At 42.2% G+C, this 25,831-nt stretch overlaps 2 protein-coding genes across 2 annotated transcripts in view; one reads left to right on the top strand and one right to left on the bottom strand.

The window, feature by feature from the left end:
• Positions 1-5,206: 5,206 nt before the first annotated feature.
• The window catches only part of LOC130070540 (uncharacterized), a 58,690-nt gene continuing 38,065 nt past the window's right edge, over positions 5,207-25,831 (bottom strand). Inside the window, exons 2-4 of the mRNA XM_056234962.1 lie at positions 6,006-6,320; positions 5,452-5,733; positions 5,207-5,358 (exon numbers count right to left, since the gene is read on the bottom strand). Coding sequence (XP_056090937.1) covers positions 5,207-5,358; positions 5,452-5,733; positions 6,006-6,320 — 749 coding nt within the window. The remainder of the gene's footprint in view (positions 5,359-5,451; positions 5,734-6,005; positions 6,321-25,831) is intronic.
• On the top strand, positions 7,888-12,439 carry LOC130070548 (hepatic and glial cell adhesion molecule-like). Its single transcript, XM_056234969.1, has 3 exons — positions 7,888-8,203; positions 11,749-12,030; positions 12,109-12,439. The coding sequence occupies exons 1-3, from the start codon at positions 7,984-7,986 to the stop codon at positions 12,261-12,263; spliced, it is 657 nt and encodes a 218-aa protein (XP_056090944.1). The 5' UTR covers positions 7,888-7,983; the 3' UTR covers positions 12,264-12,439.

Here is a 25,831-nt window from a genome sequence, read left to right on the forward strand (position 1 = left end):
CCCATGAATTAAGGACAAAGTTTTCTACACTCTAAATTGAGATAAAATGTTATTTCACTAAGAACCCGTGAAATATCAATATCAGAGTCTTAGAGAAATTAGAAGTTAACTAATAAATGTTATTGTTGTTTAATAGTACATTTCAAAATCAGTTTTAATGAAAAATGTGCATTTCTATGTGAGAAAAAAAATGCAACATTATTTTTGTTAACTGCGTTCATAAAATCTATAAATCTGTTATTATTTGTTTCTCTCTTATTTTATCAATACATTAATTTACACCAAATTAAGACCTTAACCTTATTCAAGGGGAATCGTTGCCCGGATGGGCTGGTTTTGTTCAAAGTAGAATTTTAGTCCCAGTCCAGCTCTGTGTACGCTCTTAAAAAATAAAGGTTCTTTGGCATCGATGCTTCTATGAAGAACATTTAACATCCATGGAATCTTTCCATTTCACGAAAGGTTCTTTATAATGGAAAAATGTTCTGTACAATATTAAAATGTTCTTCACAATAAGAAAAATTGTGAACTGAACTGTTTGAACTGTTTTCAGAGGTTTGGGTCACCAAAAATGGTTCTTCTCTATCAGGTTTCCTTAATTCCGGCCTCGAAGCAAATCAAGGTTTTCAGAGTTACTAGAAAATTCCTGGTATATGAGTTTGATCCGGGTTGGAGCTAAACTCTGAAGGATATTGGCCCTCCAGGACCGGATTTGAGGAGCCCTGTTCTATAGCATGACTGCGAAACCCCCCTTTTGAAACCTTTATTTTTAAGAGTGTATGTATAACTATACCATGAGATTCATTGTGCATATTCCGTATATATGTATTCACATAGAACATGTAAATCCTTCTCCTGCTCAGTACTTCAAGAGTTGATCAACGTCTCATGACTCCTGCGTACACCACAGCATCAGTCTCTGCAGCACTCTGTCTCTGAAAGAAAACACAAATACTTGTTTACTGAAATATTTATCAAGAACTCTCTTTACACTTTTATGTTTTCTAAAATCATCCTCCTTCTGCCTGTAATATGGTATTTTCACATTTTGGGGAGATAAAAGCATATCTGATGACATAAGAGTTTGTGACAATAATGTAATAGGGGAGAGCGAGGCACAACCTAACGTGGGGCTAGTTGTATCACAGTTGTTTTTTTAAATACTTCCACACATGCTAGCATGATGAAATTTTTTTGTATTTACTAGTTGCCATATCAACACTATATAGAGAAAATATTGTGCTAAAATTAAAAAATCTTTGGAAGATAGGGGAGCGCGGGGCACAACCTAACGCGGGGTTAAATGTAACATGGACCTTTTACAGTTAGCCAGGGTCAAGCAGGTTGTGTTTCCGCTCTTTTTCTCTCGCTGCCAAGACTCCCGCTGATTCGTGGAAAGTTTTGATAAGATTTCTTGAAGATTCTGGACAAAGAGTGTTTTGACACCATGCAAGTATACATTTTTTCATCATAGGTTTTTTTTAAGGTTTCTGAGTTGGGTGTGTATGTCACCATTTCCATTTCCACCATTTTGAAACATGTCAGCAACGCAAATGTTAGCTAGGGTTAAAATATGTTTTACACAGCGGGGTTAGTTAACAGTGTTCAACTGTTAGTTGTAACAGCAGTTTAGAACGATAATGAAATGAAAACAGGGAGCCACACAACTTTTCAGGTTTGAGTATTTATATTTATTTTGCCACATTTAACTTTGTTGGACTTTCACAAACAATGTTGGAATTTAAATGTAAAAGTATGTTCTTTTCTTCACATTTGTTTACTATGCATTGATCACTTGTTTATTTATTAAAATATAGCCCAGTTTTTAATGCAATAAACCATTTAAAATTTCATTTTAAGCTCGTTTCTATTATTATTACTGTTATTATTATTAATCAAAATTTTGCATGCCACACACAAATATAATTCAATTGCAATTACAATATTTGATATTTGCAAAACTGTGCAAATCTCTATCCATGATATTGATCCATAATAGAAGGATGTTTGGATGAGGGATGGATGTATGGATATCTATCTATTCGCTAGTTGCATAACAACAGAAATAGAATTTCCGGTTTGTCTGTGGTGGGCTGGATCACTTCCGGTCACTGCTTCCGTCAATGGCACTCGCTTACTTAACCGACCGTTCAGCATAGTGTAAAAAAAAAACACGAGTCTTTTTGGTATTAAACAGGTGTTGTAGGGAGACCGGGGATGGTTGTAACAGGGGTCAGTTGTAACAATTCCAATGTGTCCAATCAGGAACTAGTTACAAATCACCTGATTCACTTCACACATGCTTAGTTTAGTTCTTATTCTACATGTGATAAAGTAGAGCCCTGCGGCAGACACAGCACATGTTAAAGTGGAAAAAACAATTTTGAGGTAAGAAAGTAACTTTTTTTACTTTTTTGTTTTTGTTATGGGAATTTCTGCTTTGTAGTTAAACTCATCAAACTTTTATTATGTTTATTGTGTGTCTGTGTAGATATTTTCCATGTAAGTTGTTAGTGCTAATTTTTTCAGTAGCACCTCAATGCAGTACATGAGATCCACGGGGAGGAGTCGGATCAAGATCCAAGGGGTGGAGATGGGTAGGATTAGGGTTGGGTTTAGGGATTAGGGGTGGGTTTAGGGATCAGGGGGCGGAGTTGGGTAGGTTTAGGTATATGTAAGGTGGGAGGAGTCGGATCTGGATCCGACTCCTCCCCGTGGATTTCATGTTCCGCAGTGAGGACCATCTCAATTTTTTGCCTGTTAGCTGTAAGGTGAGCTAGTTCATGGCTACATGACTCTGGGTTAGTTGTAACAACAAGACTCTGGGTTAGTTGTAACAACAATGAATTAAAATGTATTAAAATTTTATTAAAATTTTATTATGGCCAATACTATAGACTGACAGTAACAACCGTGCTTACACAAATAGAATGTTCAAGTTCAATTTATTATGGTCAATTACTATGACAGAGTAACAACAGAGTCACACACACACACACACACACACACGCACACACAGACACACACACACACACACACACACACACACACACACACACACACACACACACAATGTTCAAATGTTCAATTTTATTATGCAAAAGTAAACAATGAGTCCGCACACCAGAAGATGCTCCTAAGCGAGTTTTAATAGTTGCTCACCTCGTGTAACGTTTAGGGCCCAGCCCTTCATCAGACATGTCTAAAGCCTATCTTCATGAAAAAGGTTAAATATTATTCTTTTTAATGACATTTTTGTGCAATGGGGAGAGTGATACAATATTTTCTTATGAACCACATGTTTAACACACAAAAGTTACATTCAGTTAAATTATGGGAAATTAACAGTTATGTTTTGACAGCTGGTAGCTTTATTATGGTAGCTTTACCCGTCGAAGTTTATAGCTTCGTATCGATCTGCCATACGTTTTTGTTTGTTTGCATCTTTTATCCACACTAGTTCACTTTCTGTTAATTTATGTAAGTGTAGACAAAGCTTTCATGCAGGATCTGGTGCTTGCTGTGAGAAAAATCAATCGATAAACGCATATGGCAAAGGAAGTGCATTCAAACTCGCTTCAGCGCGTATTTATGTGAGAGGCGCGTGCACGCGAAGGGGCGTGAGATTTGTCCGCGAGTCGGAATTCGGTACAACACCTGTTTTAATACCAAAAAGACTCGTGTTTTTTTTACACTATGCTGAAAGGTCGGTTAAGTAAGCGAGTGCCATTGACGGAAGCAGTGACCGGAAGTGATCAAGCCCACCACAGACAAACCAGAAATTCTATTTCCGTTGTTATGCAACTAGCGAATACAGATGCACAAACAATATCAAACTATACAGATAATATAGTTCTGAATTATGTGTGTTACACACAAGTGTTACAACTAACCCCTTTGTCTTTTACTGTTAACCCCGCATATGGGGTAAGTTGTAACATTTGCACTTCTGTCACTTTCAGTGCAGCTGTACGAAAAAGGTAGGTCCTAGAAAAAAAAAAAACTTAAAATGTTCATTAGCAGAGATGTGTATGTTGCTTGTATATAAAAAAAGATGAATCTATCTTAATTATTTTTTTAATAATTGAGCCAAAACCAAAATGTGTTAGGTTGTGCCCCGCTCTCCCCTGTCACTGAACATATATTTAACGATAACAAAAGTAAAATTATTGTTTAAGTTATTTATCTCATCTCTGTTTTTGTGTTTATTTAATATTAGACAAATCTGATATTATTTTAAACTTATATGTTTTTTAACAGTTGAGATAGTTATTTTAATCCTGATCTAATCAGCAGAATACATTAACCTGTGTACACTGTGTTAAAACTTGCTAATCAAGCTCTTAGCATACTAGAAACTTTCAGACTATGTTGAGGCAAGCTGGGGCTAAACTCTCCAGGACCGACTTCGGACACCCCTATCATACAGTTACTCATGCTATTTGTCTCCTGTTCTGAGATGCTGTGTTGTGTTCAGCTCTGTGTTTTTATCACTATTTTTTTTCATCTATTTGCCTGCATTGTTTGGACATGCTGTATAGATGTGTTTTGCAGTGTGTTCATTGTCATGTTCCAATATAGTTACATTTTTTAATTTCTTAAGAAATGCTATTATTTTATTTAAAAAAATAATAATAATTGTCTTTTATTGACAAAATATTTTAGTTTGTGTTGGATAATTGTTTGATTAGATCAGATAACATTTTAAGCTGTCATATGGTCATGTGAACGGTTACAATGTGCCCCTTACATGTTACACATTTCAATTCCATTCTTTAGGCATAATAAGAAGTACAAGACAACATATTTGTACCACACATGTGTGAACTTAATTTGGAGAAAAAAGAAAAAAAACTCTGAACCCTAAGTAGATTTATACAAATGGAGAAAGTAAAAAAAAGCGTTATAGGTTGTGCCCCGCTCTCTCCTAAATCTAAATCTAAATCTAAATCTGTGACTCTACAAAATACACAAATCAGAGCAGAAGACAAAGGGACACTAAAATACATCTACTGCTTTTATAAATATCTGTCTAGACTCGCTGCTACAATAATTCAGACACACCATACACAGAAATAAATTCTCTTACCGATTTATGTCTTTTGTAGAATGTCGGATCAGCGTAAGTGATCTCTCTATCACGGGTCTGAACTGTTTTATAATTACAGAAACAAAACACTCAATGAAATGATGTTTGAGCACTGCTTTACATTATTTTAATATATATATAATACTTGCCTTCTCTGTCTGTTTTTCTGTGTTTCCTGTAGAAGCAGAAGATCCCAACTGCAGTAACAATCATCAGAGATCCAGCAGCAGCAGCAGAAGAAGAGATCAGCACTATCAGAGACACTGAGTCTGGAGGAGAAGGAGAGAGTCATTAGTGTGAGTGAATGTGTATATAAACACAAAATAAATAATAATAAATAATAAATATCATCACAGATGTACCTGAACATGGCCGACAGAGTTCAGTGTTGAGATGTGTGGTCTGGTTGCTGATGGTATTGTTGATCACACAGCTGTAGGAATCATCCAGACACTCAATCTCCAGAGGTAGAGAGAGACTGATGCTGAGATCACACACACTGATGCTGGACAATACACTCATTCCTGCGTACCAGGAGAGAGTCACATCACTCACATTCAACACTGATGAACACACCAATGAACAATTTGATGAAGTTGGGGATTTTTTTGAAGAATGGCTGATGACAGGAACAGGCAGACGAGCTTGAAAACAGAATAAATATAATTAACACTAAGTAAGAGATATATTTTATTTGTAAATGCAATTGATGTATTAGTATCACGCAAAAATTATTACATTAAAATGTATTGTAAAATTGTGTGAAATATAATTTCCTTTACAAGATCAAGCACAATATATAATTTGATGTTTTATAGAACTATTTTTATTTTCAAGAACAAATACAACTTTGTACAAAGACAAACTAGATTTTCATCCGATTTTGTTAGTATAGTAATTATGTCTTTTAACTCACCATAGACGGTAATATTAAATGTGTTGAGCGGCGTCTCTGATCTGCTGCTGGATACTGTATAAAGTCCAGAGTCAGTGTTTCTGATGTTCATGATGGTCAGAGATCCAGTCTGATGATCCAGCTTCAGTCTATCTCTGAATCTCACATCAGGAAAATCTATCTTATAGTTTTCTTTGGTAGCTATGAGATTGTTGTTGTGTCCAGTTCTCCACATTATCAGATCATCTGTCTGTATTTCAGTAAGACTAGAGTTTAGAGTGACAGATTCTCCCTCAGTCACTGACACTGACTTCACTGCATCAACACCAAACACTCCTGAACAACAAACAGAAATATTCACTCAATAAAAGTTTTAAACATTTAAAAAAAATAATTATTCTCTCTGCACTAATTTCAATGTATGCTCATTGAAAGGGACCGCAGCATGAACACAAAAGTATTTTAGTAAATTAGTTTGATACAACTAGAAAATATAGGAGGCAAAATTAATGATGGAAATATTAAATAACTGAATTATGTTTGTCAACAAATTGCAATATAAACAGATGCGAAGACATAAAAATACTTACCAGTCGGACTCCAGCACAAAAAGATGAAAATAAACATTTTCTTCAACAGTTCGCAAAGCAGTTTCACAACAGAACTGTGATAATAATCGGGTCCTGACACGGGTCTCAAAAATGTTGAACGCTTTGTAACACAGCGAATGGAATCTGCTGGACTGTGAAGTGGTTTAATGGAACTCTGCAGTCAGTGTGAATAAACTCCTCCCTTCAGAAAGTGTACATGACTTCTCACGATGACAATGATCTACAATAAGAAGAATGTGAAGAACAGAGAACTCATTAAAAAAACTTAATTATATTATTATAATATATATTATTATAAATAATTCATTTTGCTTTTGAAAGTTAATCCATAGTGATTTTATTTTGTTGGAAAAGTGCAAGGGGATCTTTAAGCTTCTCCTTTGATGAAAACTGATTTTCAGAAATGGAGTTTGTGTGAAATAGCATTTGCTGTGGTTCTGCTGTTGCTTTGTTTTGAGCTTTGTTTTCATTGAATGAGAAAAAAACGACAATATGTGTCTACAAAGGTTGATTAAGGCTACTATTAACTTATCAATCTGTTATAAAATCAAAATCACGTCACATTTACAATCATGCTGATAATCAGACAAAATAGCGCTCCTGATATTGCTTAACTACATCATGTTTTCAGTGTAAAATCAGGAACTCATTATTGTGGGATTTTTGTCCCCATAAATTGAATGTTTCAATCACGAAACAAATAAATGAATGAAATAATAGATTAATTCCATTTTGATAAAGAAAATGGTGTAAAATTATTTAAAAGTCGGCAGGACATAAATCAGTATTAACTGTTCCTATACTTAAATAATTTTTGTAAAGGGTCTGTCCGTGTGGGCGGTGCTACAGGAGGTGTTTATTCACACTGACTGCAGTTTCACTAAATCACTTTACAACAGACCGGCAACACGTTTGACTTTTTCAAGAGTGCCAGGACTGATTATTATAATATTTCTGTTGTGTAACCACTTAGACAACTATACTGAAGAAAATGTTTGATTTGATTATTTACTTCTGTTTGTTCTCCTGGAGTCTGGCTGGTAAGTATTTTTATGCCTTCAGTTCTCTTTATCGTTTGTTTGCCTGCACATTATTCTGTTCTTAAATGTTTCCATCATTCATTTTGCCTATTTAATACATTTAAATATACTATTTTTTTAAATGTATCAGAATAAACCTACTCAACTACTACTGTGCAGAATGAAGAAAATTGTTTCAAAATGAAAATGAAAAAAAAAATCTGTTAAACCTCCAAATTCTGAGTGAATATTTCTGTTTGTTGTTCAGGAGTGTTTGGTGTTGATGATGCAGTGAAGTCAGTGTCAGTGACTGAGGGAGAATCTGTCACTCTAAACTCTGATACTGAAATACAGACAGATGATCTGATAATGTGGAGAACTGGACACAACAACAATCTCATAGCTACAATCAATGGAAAGGACAATAAGACAGATTTTCCTGATGAGAGATTCAGAGACAGACTGAAGCTGGATCATCAGACTGGATCTCTGACCATCACGAACACCAGAAACACTGACTCTGGACTTTATACAGTATCCAGCACCAGATCAGAGACACCGCTCAACACATTCAATCTTACCGTCTATGGTGAGTAGAGAATTACTACCAAGTTTATATACTGTATACTTTGTGGCTGTGTGTGTGTGTGTGTGTGTGTGTGTGTGTGTGTGTGTGTGTGTGTGTGTGTGTGTGTGTGTGTGTGTGTGTGTGTGTGTGTGTGTGTGTGTGTTTGTTTTTGTGATATATGAGGACACAAATGTGTATAATGACATGCATATTACACTGGTATTACAACTTACACGTGATATATGAGGACATTGCATGAGTCCTCATATTTCAAATAGCTTAAAAAACATAAAAAACAATGTTTTTTTTTAAATGTAAAAATGCAGCATGTCTCCTGTGATGGGTAGGTTTAGGGATAGGGGCAGTGTAGGGGGATAGAATATACAGTTTGTCCAGTATAAAAATCATTACGCCTATGGAATGTCCTCATATATCACAAAAACAAACGTTTGTGTGTGTGTGTGTGTGTGTGTGTGTGTGTGTGTGTGTGTGTGTGTGTGTGTGTTATGAATGTTGTATTATATTAATATTAATATATTTTATTTTAATTTATACAGAGAAGACTGCGCTGTTTTACATTTAATTATTTTATTCAGTTTCTGTATTTCCTACCTGAATATTAATGTTACACCTACCTAAATAACAGAACTGTTTACATTATGTGGGTCAAAAATAACAAAAACAATATGATACTGCAATGTTGAATGGCTATAATTAATGGCTAAAAATCTGTCAAAAAATCAATTTAGTAGAGACATAAGTAGGCCTATCAGTATTGGCACTGGTGATACTGGCCTTCATTCATGATACATAGCAAAAAGATGCCATTAAACATTTAAAAACAAAATCCTGTTTTTTTTTGTTTGTTTGTTTTTGTATTTTTAAATTACCATAATATAGAAATATATATAGGAAATGAAATAATATATTATTTCATTAGATAATAGATTATTATACATATAGGCTATAAAATATATATATATTTTATATACAGGTCTATTCTGGTGGGTGCGGTGATGCGGTGGCGACATGTAAGGGTGGCGCTGCCAATAAAGCACCTAAAAGCTGTCACAAAGAACCGGCAAAAGTATGATTATGAATATGTAAAATATAGCAAGGAGATATTGTAATTGTTTATTAATAAACAAGTGTTTTCTTTGTCGGCTAAGATGAAGTTGACGATGCTGACTCGCGATCTTCAGTAGTGAACGTGCCAGAGAGAAATGCACATTTCATAAGGATTACATAAGCAGAGAGCAGTCTGTAGTCTGTTTTCTTTCGTTTTGAATTGTTCTGTTTAAAAGTAGACATGTGAGGCAAGTAGGCTACCTTATACGCTGAGTTTCGGTTAATTTATGAGACGAGCTCCAGTTCACACGCCGGCTCCTCCGTTTCCTATCTATCGTCTGCTATATTTACTTCTTATTTATTAAATCCAGGCAATTGGTTGATGAAACATTGATTAAAATTAAGATACAATTAATACAAAACGAAATTCAGGTTAAAGAAAGGTTTTGTGCTTTCTGTTTGATGTCTCTGTGACAGTTTTAAAGCATTTTTTTGCTGCTTTCAGAGCGGTCATGTCTGTAACGGAGAACACGTCCGTAACATTGTTTTTTTCCTCATAAATGCGAACACGAAAAATAAAATAAAATACAATGAATATTTTATGTACTGTGGAGACTGAGAGCCAACCCTTATTCATCCGGTGGGTAGTAGCCTAGCCTATTACTTTGGTTTGCGCAGTGTAATTCACATAATCACCAAAAAAATATTTTGCCTCCTAAAGTCTTTTTTTTTTTTTTTTTAAGCAATCAGAAAACTGAGGGGACCGGACATGTAAATTAGTAACAATTTGTTAATATTGTGACAATAGACCTACATTTTGTTAATTTTCAAAATAACCAGTGGGGGAATGTAAGGAACTTCATACTGCGTTAAGTATTCATGTACAAATGTGAAGTAGCCTACTTTTTCCCTCACAGGACAGCAACACTACGCACTGTTACATTAAACTACACAAAAGTATATAGTTTAAATGTAGCCTATCAACCTTGCAAACACTCAGATACCATTACAAAAATAAACAATGTCCAGAGCCATGAATTTTATTTTATTTACACATTTAAAGCATAAAATAATAAAAAATTATGAATAATAAAGAAATATACAGAAATTTATTTTTTCGTTTTCGCGTTTCCACATGACAAATGAAGCCACGCAATGGTGACGAATGAGTTAAGATGAATAAGAAAAAAAAAACTTGTGGCTTTTAACTCTGGTTTCTCTAGCTATTTGAGTAAATAAAAACAAGGAAATAAGATCCATGCTGCGGTTGTTGTTGTTGTTTTTGGCGTATGTTTACTAGTGTAATGTCATTGCCATAGAAACCAATGCAGATATTCTGGAAAACTAAAGAGCTGCATGGACACACAAATCGGATCTGAACAGTTGCATGTACAATCCTCTGAAAACAGGGTGTATACGCATTAATGCATGCGATTAATTAAACATATTTAACAAGTTAAAATAATTTAATGAAAATAATACAAATAAATGACTTAAGCATTGCCACATTCCTTTCATTTAAAGAGGTGTGCTTTCACCCTCCTTAATGTCAAAATCAGTCTAATCATGTAACCTGACTGTAGTAAAATACTGTCCACTATAGGATGTGCTTGATATTTAAAAGAGTTATGGAGCTGAATATTAAGCTGTGAAAGAGAATTCACTCTGTTCCTCAGGTAGCTTTCTGTGCACGTGCTTTTGAGATGGACTGAAACAGAAACAAGCAAAGAACAGGCAACCTACTTTGGGCTGTGGTCAAAAACACACTACAATATGGCGAGTATTCTCATAAACACAGTTAGTTACATCTAAAGTGCACATAAACAGTTGGGAAAGGAATTGAATGCGTGTCAGTTTATTAGATCCGTGCATTCAGTCTTAAAGTGACAGCAGCCTAATAAACCTGCAGCTGTCTGTGCTATTAATGTTGCCATTAATGTAAAACAACAGGCCTGCCCAATCGGCCCAATGACGGTTTCAGTGTGGCAAAGTATTTTAACTTCAATTTACTTTTATCAGACTCCATTTTTGTCACAACCCCTCATTTAGGTTAGAATGCCAATTGATTATTTGTCATTTGTATAATAGTTTAACTACACATTTGATTATTCTGTTTAACTCTTTGCTCTTATTGTTCTCGTTCATTCGGTTACTTATGTCGCTTAGGGTCTCACGCAGGCCGTGCTTTTTTACGCGGATCCCACGTCACAAACTCGCCAGTCCGATCATTAGTCAGAGGTTATGGCCAATAGCATTTAATAGGTGACCCATTCTTACCATTATTTAAACAGTAGTTTCGTTTAGCCCCCTACAACAACTTAGTTATTCTGTCATTATACTCAGATTCGTTTGAGCAATGTTGCATTCTTGTAATTCTTTAATAATCAACATTTTATAAAAAAAAATTATAATTGAAATCAATGTTAAGTATCAATGAACCAACAAATACCACAGAACTCTTATTTACTGAATTACATTTATTCTCCAATATTTTCCAGCTCATCTGCCAGTTCCTGTCATCAGCAGAGACTGTTCCGTTCTCAGACTGTACCAGAATTGTTCATTTGTGTGTTCAGTGGTGGATGTGAGTTATGTGACTCTCTCCTGGTACAAAGGAAACAGTGTATTGTCCAGCATCAGTGTGTGTGATCTCAGCATCAGTCTCTCTCTACTTCTGGAGATTCAGTGTCTGGATGAGTCCTACAGCTGTGTGCTGAACAATCCTATCAGCAACCAGACCACACATCTGGACATCACTCAACTCTGCAAAACAAGTTCAGGTTTGTCAGCAGATGTATATTTTTTTCTACAAACTAAGTGAATCATATTTCTAAGTTCTTTATTTCTTCTCTCTGAAGACTATATCCACTGTTGTGGTTTTACTGAAGCTGTGATCCGATTGGCTCTCTCTGCTCTGGTGGGCGTGGCTACTGTTGCTGTGCTGGTTTATGAATTCAGATCCAGAAGTCTTCAACAGAAGAAGAGCGAGCAAACGCCATCAAACTCTGATTAATCAGATACTCAGGAAAGTGGAGATGTTCTTAAACGACTGTAGGCAATATATTAAAAGAAATCCTTTGAGGAAGTTGCATTCATAAATGAATGTCATTTAAGTGATTAGGCTATTAGCCTAATTCATTTTATCAAATGTAAATGCTCCTTTAAATAATAAAAAAATACAGTGTATATTTTAGTTTTAAATTTTTCACTTCTATCAATCAAACAATCTATCTGTCTATCTATCTATCTATCTATCTATCTATCTATCTATCTATCTATCTATCTATCTATCTATCTATCTATCTATCTATCTATCTATCTATCTATCTATCTATCTATATTTTTGTATTCTTATTGAACGATAAGTTGCAGACTTAAAGTAAAGGTATTACATATTATGTAAATTATATAATCAGGCACTTTAAGGATAATCAATACAAAGCATCACATGCTCAAAGACAAAATATATAAAAGGCATTAAAAATACATATTGAATGTGAGGATGCAATCAGTGACTTGTGCGGACTTGAGACAGACAGGTATCCCAGAATGCATCTCGCACCAATCAGCAAGCGTCAGTAGCAGAGGAGAAAACGTCTCGGGTTATGACTATAACCCTTGTTCCCTGAGAAGGGAACTCGCACTGCGTCGTTGAAAACAACTCTTTGGGGAACGAATGCCCACTAGGCCACGCATCGAAGAAAGGCCTGCCCTAGAGTGAAACTGATCTCAGGCACTCAGCTAGGACGAGAGCACACGTGCGCCAGGCGTACTAGGGAGGTGCAGACTATAAAACCTGATAAAAGTGTGCGGGGTAGCCCAACCGGCTGCCTCACAGATGTCCTGGAGAGGGCACTACCGATAAGAGAGCCCTAGAGGACGCCATGCCTCTAGTTGAATGAGCCCTTATGGCCAAAGGTGAAGGCAAATTGCGCACCTTGTAGGCCGAGGCAACATCCTGAACAATCCAATTACTAATGGTTTGTTTTGAAGCAGGGAGCCCCTTCTTAGGTGACCCAAAACACACTAACAGTTGGTCCGACCTCCTCCAAGAAGAGGACCTCTCGAGGTAAACGCTCAAAGCTCTGACAGGGCAGAGCAAATGGAGCCTCTCTTCTTCTGCCGACACATGAGGTGGAGGATGAAATGTCTGCAGGACCGTAGACCGTGCCGTGTTAGAAGGCACCTTAGGCACATAGCCAGGTCTCGGGTGCAGAATGGCTTTAACTCCGCCAGGGGCAAACTCCAAGCGTGCTGGTGTCACTGCCAGGGCTTGAAGATCTCCCACCCTCTTTAGAGAGGTAATAGCTAAGAGAAAAGCCATTTTGAACGTCAGGTCCTTGGGCGAAGCTGACTGAAGGGGTTCGAAGGGGGCCAGGGATAACCCTTCGAGAACCACCGCCAGGTCCCAGGCAGGAACCCTGGACCTGGTTGTCGGTCTCATCCTCCATGTAACACGGAGGAAACGAATGACCAGCTGGTGCCTCCCCAGCATCACTCATTGGTGCATGGAAAGCCGCAATGGCAGCCACGTACACCTTAAGTGTGGAAGGGGAGAGACTCGCAGAGAAACGATCTTGAAGAAACTCCAGAACTGAAGCCACCGGGCAGTTAACTGGATCTAACTCATGTTCTCTACACCAAGTGGAAACTACACATTCCACTTGAGGCCATATAATCTCGTAGTAGACGGAGCCCTAGAGCTAAGTATGGTTTCAACCACCCCGGCTGATAGACCAGCATTCAGGTACTGAACCCCCTCAGGGGCCAGACCCACAGTTTCCACAGCTCTGGGAGAGGGTGGAATATTGTGCCCTCCGCCTGAGACAACAGATCCCTCCTCAGAGGAATCTGCCACGGCAGAGCTATCAGGAGTGAAATTATGTCTGAAAACCATACTTGGGCCGGCCACATTGGGGCAACCAGAAGAAGACTGATGCCCTCCTGACGGACCCTCTCCAGGACTCGGCCAGGCCTGTACCATGGCATCCAACCCCAGTGGGGCTGGATGTGTGAGGGAGAACCAAAGTGGACAATGGGACGTCTCTCGAGACGCAAACAGATCCACTTCCATTGGTCCAAACCTCTCCCATATCAACTTCACCACATCTGGGTGAAGTCTCCATTCCCCGGGCCTCAGCCCCTGCCTCGACAGGATGTCTGCTCCCTGATTCTGAACCCCCGGAACGTACATTGCTCTGATAAACAATAGTTTCCCTTGGGACCAAAGGATAATCTGATGAAACCCCTTGGCTTTCAGCCACCACTGAATGGGCCTCATGTGAAGAAGACCCAAAGGAATAATGTTGGATGCCGCTGCCATGAGGCCCAGCAGTCTTTGAAATCGCTTTACAGTGATGGCCTGGCCTAGCTTTATCCCGGACACCATTGTCAGAATGGACTCGATACGCGCGGGAGACATTTGTGCCCGCATCGTAGCCGAATTCCACACCACGCCCAGAAACGTTGTGCTCTGAGCTGGTTCCAACACACTCTTCTTTGTGTTGAGTCTCAACCCCAAGTTCTGAATGTGGCCAAGGACGATATCTCGATGCCGAACTGCCATTTCTCGAGACTGGGCCAGAATGAGCCAGTGTTCGATATAATTCAGTATGCGGATGCCCTGAAGTCTCAATGGAGCTAGCGCTGCATCCATACACTTGGTGAACGTGCGGGGAGAGAGTGCTAGGCCGAACGGAAGAACCCGATATTGGTAAGCTTCGCCCCCGAAAGCGAACCTCAGGAACCTCCTGTGACATGGAAGGATGGAAACATGAAAATAAGCGTCTTTTAGACAGGGGCGGATCTACAGGGGGGCAAAGGGGGGCAGGTGCCCCCCCCCACTCTAGAACCCCCCCAGCTGCCCCCCTAACTTTGATGATCCAAAAAATGTAGGCTACTTGTAAAAACAACCCGCAAGCTTCTCAAAACAGTGAACTAAACGATACATTTACCAAAAGTGAACAATTTAATTTTTATTAAAGCCCCTCCCCCCTGCCCCTCAATTAGTAGCCTACGTCCCTGATTCAAACGTGCAGAGCGGCGTTCGCTCAGTCTGGCTCACACACACAGCGAGTCTGCTGCGGTGAGCTGGCCCTGCAACCCAACTGGAGAGACTGAGCTGCCCCAGAGCCTCTGAAGGTGAAGTGAGTTTCCCCAGGTGTAGTTAAACACACGTTTAACTTAAAGTTACATTTGTAATGAATGTATTGTATGCTAAAGACGATTCAGTATCAGCAAAAACAGCGAGTCTGTTACGTTAGCCAAAATCAGCGGTCAAATCGCTCCCTCGTGATTTGTAAGAGCACTCTTCCCTTTGATTAGCCTAATTTTGATTTTAGTAAAGACAAGAACAGCTTAATAAAGAATATAAATTGTTTATATCCAAAACGTTTACTGATGGTCGCCGTTACGCCAACGTTACGTTACAACACACAATACAGTGCCAGTTAGGAGATCGATCATTTGATTAGTTAAGCAAATCCAATTCCTCTCAGGTATCACAGCAATGAAACCAGTCTTACAACTGGGGAAATAACAAATACAATTAGGATTATTATATTAAGTACTCTCTAAACATAACTGGTCTGTGTGTATGTGATAAATCTTTCTGATTTTATATTTGTTATATAGGCTACTTATTAGCTACATGGCCCTACAGTGTAATGTAATACAAGGATAACCAGAGGTTTTCACATATTGACTTTTGCAGGCAAGAGTAGTTGAAGAAAGTAGCTGGAGCCTAACCATTAAAAGTCCTTGGACACAATTATTGTACTTTTTTTATATTTTCATTTAGCTTTTTATACTTGGTAACACTTTACTTGAAGGGGTGTGCATAAGACTGACATGACACCTTCATAATCGTGACATGACACATGTCATGAATATGAAGTAGGGTTTATGCATGTTTATGACAACTGTCATTAAGTGTCTTTCGCTCAATAATGACATTTTGAATGCAAATATGACATTGTTTAAGATGTCTTTGTTATGACATCTTGACATAACCATAACATCACAACCTAGTGTCTTTGTCATGACAACTTGACATTAAATTAAGTTAAACTGTCATGTGGTTGGTTTTGACATTGGCTGTCATGAGGCCATTATAACTGTGTCATGAATATTTTTCGTGACCTCAACTATAGTGGTACAAATTGAATTTGTCATTAAAAAGTTATAATGGCTTCATGACAGCCAATGTCAAAACCAACCACCTGACAGTTTAATGTAATGTTAACCATAAAGTGGTTTCTTAAGTTTGACAATTAATCTGCTATGTCATGTTTATGACAGGTTGTGTTGTCTTAGTAATGTCAAGTTGTCATGACACTGACAGGTTATGATGTATTGATGTATTATATATGTCAAGGTGTCATAACAAAGACATCTCAAACAATGTCATATTTGCATTAAAAATGTCATAAGTGAGCGAACGACACTTAATGACAGTTGTCATAAACATGCATAAAACTTCCTTCATATTCATAACATGTGTCATGTCATGATTATGAAGGTGTCATGTTAGTCTTATGCACACCCCTTCAAGTAAAGTGTTACCCTAAAAACCTTTGTAGTGTGTAAGGGCATGATTAAACTAACTACTGTGTTTTTGTGTTTGTAAGGGATTCCCACCGTCTACCCCTGCCACCCTGCCAAGACCTCTTGCCACCCCTTTGCCCACCCATGTAAAATTTTCTAGATCCACCACTGCTTTTAGATCAATCGTGACAAACCAGTCCTCGGATCTGATTTGATTCACGATGATGGGAATAGTGAGCATCTTGAACCTGAACCCCCTCAGAGACCGGTTCAAATGCCTTAGATCTAAAATAGGCCTCAGCCCTCCATCCTTTTTTGGAATTATAAAGTACCGGCTGTAAAACCCGGACTCCCTGTCTGAAAGAGGAACACGTTCTATGGCCTCCTTCATCAGCAGAGATTGCACTTCTTGTTCCATCACCTGAGCCTGTTCTGGATCCACTGCAGTGTGCACCACCCCAGAGAACTTGGGGGGGGGGGGGCAGTTGGTGACCGAACTGCAGTCTGTATCCTGATTTTATTATACGCAGGACCCATGCAGATATGTTGGGAAGATGATACCATGCCTCTACAAAATCTACTAAGGGAACCAGCCTCTCGAGGCTGGCCTCGGGTGTTTTCCGAGCACTGTTCTCGACCTCCTGAAGCGAGAGACCGGCAGGATTTAGTCGATACGGTTTTTGTGACCATAATTGATGCTCTATTTCTATTTTTTGACACGAACGGCACGGTGTGCGTTCGCTGGAAATTGATGCGGCCCGAAGCGTCAGAGACGGCGGGAAACTCACATCGATTCCCTGAGGGCTCCGCTGCGAGAACATCCTCGGTTGCCAAGCTCCCGGGGGAGGGGCTCTAGAGGAAACACTCTCTCTCTGCTCTTGGCGGTATGAGGAGCTGGATGACGGCTGGGGCTGATCTCTTTGCCCCACCCTACTTGACTTGGGTCTAGATCGACGGGGGAGGAACTGCTGAAATGCCGCAGATTGTTTCTTCATCTCCTGGAACCTGTCGATGACAGTTGTAACTGCGTCACCGAACAGGCCAGAAGACGAAAGCGGCGCATCAAGGAGAAACGATTTATCCTTCTCCTTGATGCCTGACAAATTCAGCCACAGATGTCTCTCTGTGGCTACCATAGCTGCCATAGAGCGGCCGATAGCACGGGCCGTCTCTTTAGTAGCCCTGAGAGACAGATCTGTGGCCTTACGAAGTTCCGAAATATCTTCAGGTGTCGGTCCCTCCCCCTCATCCAAGTCTTTCAGGAGGTCGGCCTGGTATGCCTGCAAAATAGCCATTGAATGCAGACATGAACCAGCCCGACCTGCCGCCATATAAGCCCTTCCAACCAATGCAGATGTATCTCTGCATGGTTAACTGGGCAGCGCCGGGTTTTAAGGGAAGATGCAGCTTCAGGGGAGAGGTAACCCGCGAGTGCATCCTCCACTTTTGGCATCTTCCCATACCCCATATCTCTTGCCCCTAACACATCACTATAATCAACTGAAGCTGGATTATAGACACGGGACGAATGGGGTTTTTCCCACAATCTCGAAATCTCCTTGTGGAGATCGGGGAAAAACGGTAAACCCCGGCGCTGAGGCTGTGACCTGTGCTGCAGGAAACGCTCATCTAATTTACTCTTAGTTTGCCTTCCCTGCTCATCTTGTGGCCAGCTAATGTTGAGTCTGGCCACAGCACGAGTCACAACCTCGATAAGCTCCTCATACGCATGACCGTGAACCGGCGAGTCTTGTTCACGGTCATCTGCCTCGATGCTGAGCACATCCACTTCCTCGGAAGCAGAGAGCTCAAGCATCGGGCCCTGAACATGGGCAGAAGAAGCCGCAGCGCGGGCTTCTGCACCACGAACAGGAGCCTCAGGATCTTCAGATGAAGAATGAGAAAGTGCCGCAGCAGTCTCATTCTCATCTGCAAGATCCTTTTGCGATCCCCACGATCTCAATCGCCGCGCCGCCTCAACGGACACGGGACCAGAACCGTGGGGAGCGCGAGCCTGGCCGTGCTTACCAAAACAAGCCAGACGAGAGCGCAGCACTCTCATTGATAGTGCTTCACAGTCGCCGCAAGCAGCTCCCTCTAGAGCTGCCCGGGCGTGCTCCACTCCCAAACAGTTCACACATAACTGATGTGTGTCCACACCCGTGATGTATCTAGGGCAGGGGTGCACACATTGCTTGAACTGTTCACTCACCATAATAAATCACTCTTTCACAGACAAACAACACCAAATAGAACGTACAACAACAGAGAGCGCTTGCTGAAGAGCGAAAGCTAATGTGTGTGTGTGCCGGCGTCACTTTTATGCATCCGGTTATGCCGTCACATGTTACGTCATGACGCAACACCAATCAGGATTGGAAAAGTTTCATTCATATTGTAAGGACTGGGCCAGGGTGAATCTGAATAACTAAATACCTTCGTGCTAAAATCCCAAAGCCTTTAGCCCCAAAAGGCCTGGAACTTGAAAAAACACACACAAACACACACACACACACACACACACACACCTCCCCCCACAAATGAAGCCTGCTCAGGACAGAGCGTGGTTTCCTGTTACGAGACACTTGTATGACTGACTTGGAATTTGATGTTCAAAGAGAAAGAAACTTCTTTTCTTTAAAAGACATTTAACCCGATATATTCGATGTGTTTTTATGTGTGTCCATTTGCCCATGTCACATTGTAATGACTATAATTTGTCCGTAACTTAAAAGTGAATTATAAATACCCAAGGTGTATTTTTAATGTAAATGTTTACCTATAACAGTCGTGTTTGATATCGTAAAAATGCCCTTGACTTGACTCAGCCAGATATATGTATGAACACACCGTAAAAGGTATGATTATGTGCATAACACATCTCTGCAGTAGAAATGACCCTTCCTAACACAGGTCATAATTTAATTAGACAAGCAGTCTGACAAGACAAAGAGAAATAAAACCCAAAGTCCCGCCTGTAAACTTCCAACCCTCTAATTGGCCAAGCCAACAGGAAGAGGCTGGATTTCTCATAGTGTGATAAATGACGCTTCTCCTCTGCGCTCGCTCTCTTCCTGCCGTGTCCTCGTGTCATGATGTAACGTCTCGCCTCCGGGCGAGCTCTTCGCCTTTCTTTTATTTGTTTCTAGTTTAGTTTGTGTTTTTCAGTTGTAGATAAGTCTCTGTGTTTAATTCCAATCGACGATTGAAAAGAAAACCCTGTGACATATCTCTTCAGCAAATCCATCTACAAGGGACCTTTAAACAAGCGCGCGCTCGCTTTGAAGGAGAAACACGCGCACGTGACCGCGTGACGCGCCGGACCGAGCGAAGCACGCGTTTCTTCGCCAGCCATGCACAGATGGAACATTAACTCCTCGTGATTCCTCCGTTCTACGAAGTGAAACGAACTCAGCCGAACTATTTCCCTTTGGTAATGTTACCCCAAAGACTGTGAACCTCCGTTCAACACGCGCGCCAAGCAGCCCACGTGATGCTTCCTCACACACATAGGAATCCTCTCACGCACGCGGCCAGACAAGGCCGCGCAGGATTTCCGCGATACAGAGAGACCAAGAAACTTGCGCAAGTATATCTCTTTATAGAGCTTCTAAGAAGTTTTAAGATGATGTTTCGTGTTGTTATCAGAGAGGTGAATGTCTTCCTGCCAATGAAATTCTCCCAATTTCTCTGTTCTCTCTCTCCCCATCCCCTTTCCTCTCTCTCTTACTCGCTCACGCGTGTACGTTATCCATTGTCCAAACTTTATGCATTTCTCGTTCATTGATGTCTTATTGTATTGTTCATTGTTGTCTATGTGTTTGTAAATACATATATCCCATGTAACCGTAGTAAATACATAAGTAGTCATGCCTTTATTAAATCCATTATATTCATTTTGATTGATGTTACTGTGTCTGCTCATACTCCAGGTCTCTGAAATGAATAGATCAAGCTACGGCTTTATAAATTAAAAATACTTTATAGAGTATGTGTTTATAGGGCAGAAAACCCAGTTCTTCTGGCCAGAGAATTGCGTTTCCTGAAATCCTATGAAGTAAGATGATATGTGGGATTCCCCCAATATTAATCTGACAATTGAGCTAATTAAATTTTACCTGTCTGTAAAACGTGATCTATGCAATCAACTTGTAGTTAAAATGCAAGGATACACGTATGCATGCAGGTAAAATGATAGATCCTCCCTTAGAGGGAGAGTAAATTCAATGTAAGATTGATCTAATCCAAACATGTATGAATAATTATTAATTACCAATTATTAATTAATTTATGCAAATTCCCCACGGATTAGATCCGCCCTGAATCCTTACAATATGTCAGAGGCGCACGCTAAGGGAGCGTCCCCAAAGAGTCGTTTTCAAAGACGCAGTGCGAGTTCCCTCGAAAGGGAACCCCCGTAATATCAAAATATTACTGTTATTGTGCCACAAAATGTAATTCTAAGAGTGTTTCAGTCGAGAATGTAGTTGTTTAAAGCTCAAATCTGTGGTTTATTTCTAAAGATAGCGCCTATTTGAAAAATGTATCCAGGCGATCAGTGGGCGTTCAACGATCATTAACCCCGACTGGAACAGCTTTTCCTCGGCTAGTGCTTCTGACGTTTGCCGCTGGCTCTGATGTCTCTAGTCTAAAACATAAGATATAATTCGTCTTGTCTCTTGTGTATATCTAACGGTCAATCTTTGGTCTCATTAATCTATAGTTTGTTCCATGGCAAATCGTTTTGGCTGAGGGCAAAGTGAAGTTTCATAACTTTATATAGGCTATTTAGGCTATTTAACTTTAACAGGAAGAACTGTATAATACGATGAGGCCATGCCTCTAGTGGAATGAGCCCTGATGCCCAGAGGGCATGGCAGGTCTTTTGATGCGTATGCGGCTGCAATGGCATCAACTATCCATCTGGATAGAGTCTGTTTCGAGGCGGCCAACCCTTTGGTGCGCCCGCCGAACGAAACAAAAAGCTGCTCGGATCGTCTGACCAGAGCAGTGCGAGTAATGTATAATCTCAGGGCCCTGACCGGACACAGGAGATTAGAGTCAGATTCGCTATCGGATGCAGGCAGAGCCAATAGGGAAATAACTTGTGCCCTGAACGGGGTACCAATCGCTTTAGGGACATAACCATGTCTAGGTTTGAGAACGACTAAGGAGTCATTGGGCCCAAACTCGAGACAGGAAGCGCTAATGGACAGCGCGTGAAGGTCTCCCACACGTTTTACTGACGCGAGCGCGAGCAGAAAAATGGTTTTGAGCGAAAGGTATTTGAGGTCCACGGTGTTTAGCGGTTCGAATGGGGGGGCTTTCATAGCTTCGAGAACTATGGAAAGGTCCCAAATCGGCACCGAAGGGGGGCGTGGGGGGTTCATCCTTCTAGCTCCTCTGAGGAAGCGAATGACCTAGCCATCTTTGCCCAGTGACTGGCCGCGCCGGGGTTCAGCGAACGCTGCGACAGCTGCCACATACACATTGAGAGTGGACGGGGACCTGCCCTTGTCCAACATCTCTTGGAGAAAAACTAGTAAGGAAGGAACCTCGCATGACCGTGGGTCCAAGTTTCTGTCGGTGCACCATTTAGAGAACACAGACCATTTAGACGCATAGAGCCTTCTAGTAGAAGCCGCTCTAGCCTGCATGATCGTGTTTAACACTCCTTCTGGCAAAGCAACGGGTAGTTGTTGATCACCCACGCATGTAGCACCCAGCGCTCTGGGTGGGGATGCCAGATCGTGCCGCGAGCTTGGGAGAGGAGATCTGCTCTGATTGGAATGGGCCACGGGGCTGTCTGTGACAGCTAAGTGAGCTCCGGAAACCAAGTCTGACCCTCCCAACGCGGGGCTATGAGGAGCACCGAGTGGCGTGTTTCCCTGATTCTCTGAAGCACCTGTGGTAGCAGAGAAACCGGAGGGAATGCATAAAGCGGGCGGCTGGGCCAGGTCTGGGCTAGCGCGTCCTCGCTCTTTGAGAAAAATATTGGGCAGTGGGTGTTCTCTTCTGAGGCGAAGAGGTCCACCTCTGCTCTGCCGAATATTCGCCACAGCTTTTGGACTGTAAGAGTGTGCAGGGACCATTCCCCGGGGGGAATGGGGTTCCTGGACAGACTGTCTGGACCGTCGTTCAGATGGCCCGGCACGTGCGTCGCTCTGAGCGAGAGCAGGTGACACTGAGACCAAACTAAGATGCGTTCTGTCAGCCGGAAGAGATTCCTGGATCTGACTCCGCCCTGACGGTTTAGACAGGAGACCACAGCTATATTTTCCGAACGGATCAGCACGTGGTGACCGTGAATGCGCGGAAGAAAGCGCGTGAGCCCGTTCTCGACCGCCAGCATCTCCAAACAGTTTATGTGGAGGAGGCTCTCCTGAGCTGACCAGGGGCCGAAGGCCGGTGAGCCCTCGCAGACCGCACCCCAACCCGTGTTGGATGCGTCTGTCGAGATGACTTTTCGACGAGAAAAGGTCCCCATGGAAACGCCCCGCTGAAACCATTCTGCCACAGTCCATGGCTGCAGAGCTGTGATACAGGTCTGCGTTACCTTTATCAGCTGGCGGCCCGTGGTCCACGCACGGTGAGACACACGGCTCTTCAACCAGAGCTGAAGTGGGCGCATGCGCAGTAACCCCAGCTGGAGCACCGCGGAGGCTGAGGCCATGTAACCCAACGCTTTCTGAAAAGTTTTCAGAGGTGTGAGTCTGTTCATCTGAAAAGATGCGGCGAGACGCTGAACACGGCGCGCGCGCTGTGTTGACAGACGAGCCGTCATCGTGACCGAGTCTAGCTCTATACCCAAGAAGGAGATAGTCTGACTGGGTTGTAGTGCGCTCTTTGTCCAGTTGACAGAGAGGTCCAAAGCTTTCAGATGGTTGAGGAGAACTGTACGATGAGACAGTAGCTCTCTCTGTGATTGTGCCAAAATCAGCCAGTCGTCCAAATAGTTCAGTATTCGCAGCCCCTGACTCCGCAGGGGGGCGAGCGTCGCATCCATGCACTTCGTAAACGTACGGGGTGCTAGGGATAAGCCGAACGGAAGGACGGTGTATTGATAAACCTGGCCTTCGAAGGCGAAACGTAAGAATGGCCTGTGAAGGGGATTTATCTGAATCTGAAAGTAAGCATCTTTCAGATCTAGTGAAATGAACCAGTCCCCCTGGCGCACATGCGCGAGGAGTTTTCTGATAGTGAGCATTTTGAACGGTTTCTTCATGAGAACTTTGTTCAGACATCTGAGGTCTAAGATTGGTCTGAGGCCGCCGTCTTTCTTGGAACCAGAAAATAACGGCCGTAAAACCCAGACTCGCTCATAGATAGAGGAACTCTCTCTATAGCCCTTTTGCACAATAGTTTTGCTATCTCTGAACGGAGCAGTGTCACTGCTTCTGGGTTCACAATAGTTTCTAGCCGCGCTCGGAAACGTGGAGGGCGGCGGTGAAACTGTAAGCGATAGCCTAGCCTTATTGTGTTTAGCACCCACTGGGAAATTCCCAGAATAGCTTCCCACGCTTTGAAGCGTAACGCTAGAGGGTGAATGGCTACATGGTCCCCGTTGCTGCACATAGCGGGCTGCGCGGGCGCGCTCATAGTGTTTATGACAGCGGGACTTACACTCAGAGAGGAGTTTATGGGCCGTGTAACAGAGTGAGCAGAGGTGGGACGCGCACACGGGCTCGTGGGTGCGCTTATGCAATCTGAAACTCGAGCGGGTTGGAACCGCTTTATGAGAGTGGGCTCTGTGAGAAACACGGGAACTGAAGTGCTTTTGTGTATGAGTGAACACAGTGTTGTGGGCACATTTTCTACACAGGAGGCTTTTATGCTCTTTTTGAGATTTCTCTGGGTCGCCGTGAAAACGGCGTTTGTGCTCATGCAAGCGGGAAGGGGGACCGGCTTGGTAATGGCGGGGTACACTGCTGTAGTAGCCGCGTGAGCGGGGACTAACAGAGGGCGAAACTATGACGGCGGTCCGGCCGCGGCGGGAGAGCGCCGTCTTTTTCTCAGCTGTGCTAGGCAGACTTCGAGTGATCAGGTTTCAGTGCGATCCTAGGCCGTCAGAGCGAGAACGAGGGCGGCCGCCCTGGCGTCGCTGAGAAGTCTTACTGTGCTGAGCTGGGCGCTGGAGTGGGGCTCGTGCAGGAGGCTGGTCACGTGAGCGGCCTGCAGAGGAGCTACCGCGACGAGGCAGAAAGAGATTCATGGCCTGGGAGGCTTTCTGCACTTCGGAAAATCGGTCAACGATACCCGTGACAGCAGATCCGAAGAGGCCGGATGGGGAGAGCGGGGCGTTGAGAAAGGCGGCACGCTCAGAATCTCCCATGTCGGCGAGTGTGAGCCACAAATGTCTTTCAGACACACAAATGGCGGCCATGCATTTCCCCAGGGCTTGAGCAGCAGATTTTGTAGCGCGAAGGGCAATGTCCGTGGCGCTCCTCAAATCCGCGACTGTGGGGGGATTTTTTCCGCTCTCGTCCCATTCACGAAGTAAGTCACCCTGTAGTATTTGAAGGACGGACATGGAGTGAAGTGCAGAGGCTGCTTGGCCGGCGGCTGAGTAAGCGCGGGCGTGAAAGCTTGAAGTCGCTCTGCAGGCTTTAGAGGGAAGCACAGGTGATGAGCGCCATCTCGTGGAAGGCGGGCATAAATGTGCGGCGACCAGGTCCTCTACAGGGGGAATGGAGAGATAGCCCTTTTCTGCGGCTCCGTCCACAACGCGAAGCGGGGTGGAAGAGTCAGAGCGAGTGCTAGCAGAGAGCGGGGCGTTCCAGGACTTCGTGAGTTCCGCGTGCAGTTCAGGCAGGAAGGGCGCGGCCCGTTTAGTGGCGGGAGTCGAGCGCTGGCGGAAGTAGCTGCCGTCCATACGGTTGATGGTCTGCTCGGGGGGAGGGGACCAATCGAGCCCGAGGCATTCGACGGCCTGTGAGAGGAGGCGCACTAATTCCTCCTCGATTCCAGCGCAGGTCCCGGAGGATTCTCGGGCCGAGGAGGCGTGAGAACCGGACCATTCCTCACTGTCTGAAGCGA

The sequence above is a fragment of the Rhinichthys klamathensis genome, unplaced genomic scaffold (assembly GCF_029890125.1).
Source record: "Rhinichthys klamathensis goyatoka isolate OS25496 unplaced genomic scaffold, OSU_Roscu_1.1 h1tg000410l_1, whole genome shotgun sequence".
Classification (NCBI taxonomy): domain Eukaryota; kingdom Metazoa; phylum Chordata; class Actinopteri; order Cypriniformes; family Leuciscidae; genus Rhinichthys; species Rhinichthys klamathensis.

Bases quoted from the DNA above. Each gene is read 5' to 3' on its own strand.
- LOC130070548 (XM_056234969.1), top strand. From the start codon at position 7,984: ATGTGGAGAACTGGACACAACAACAATCTCATAGCTACAATCAATGGA. The intron at 8,204-11,748 runs GTGAGTAGAGAA...AATATTTTCCAG, and splicing joins ATTCAATCTTACCGTCTATG to CTCATCTGCCAGTTCCTGTC. The intron at 12,031-12,108 runs GTTTGTCAGCAG...TTCTCTCTGAAG, and splicing joins ACTCTGCAAAACAAGTTCAG to ACTATATCCACTGTTGTGGT.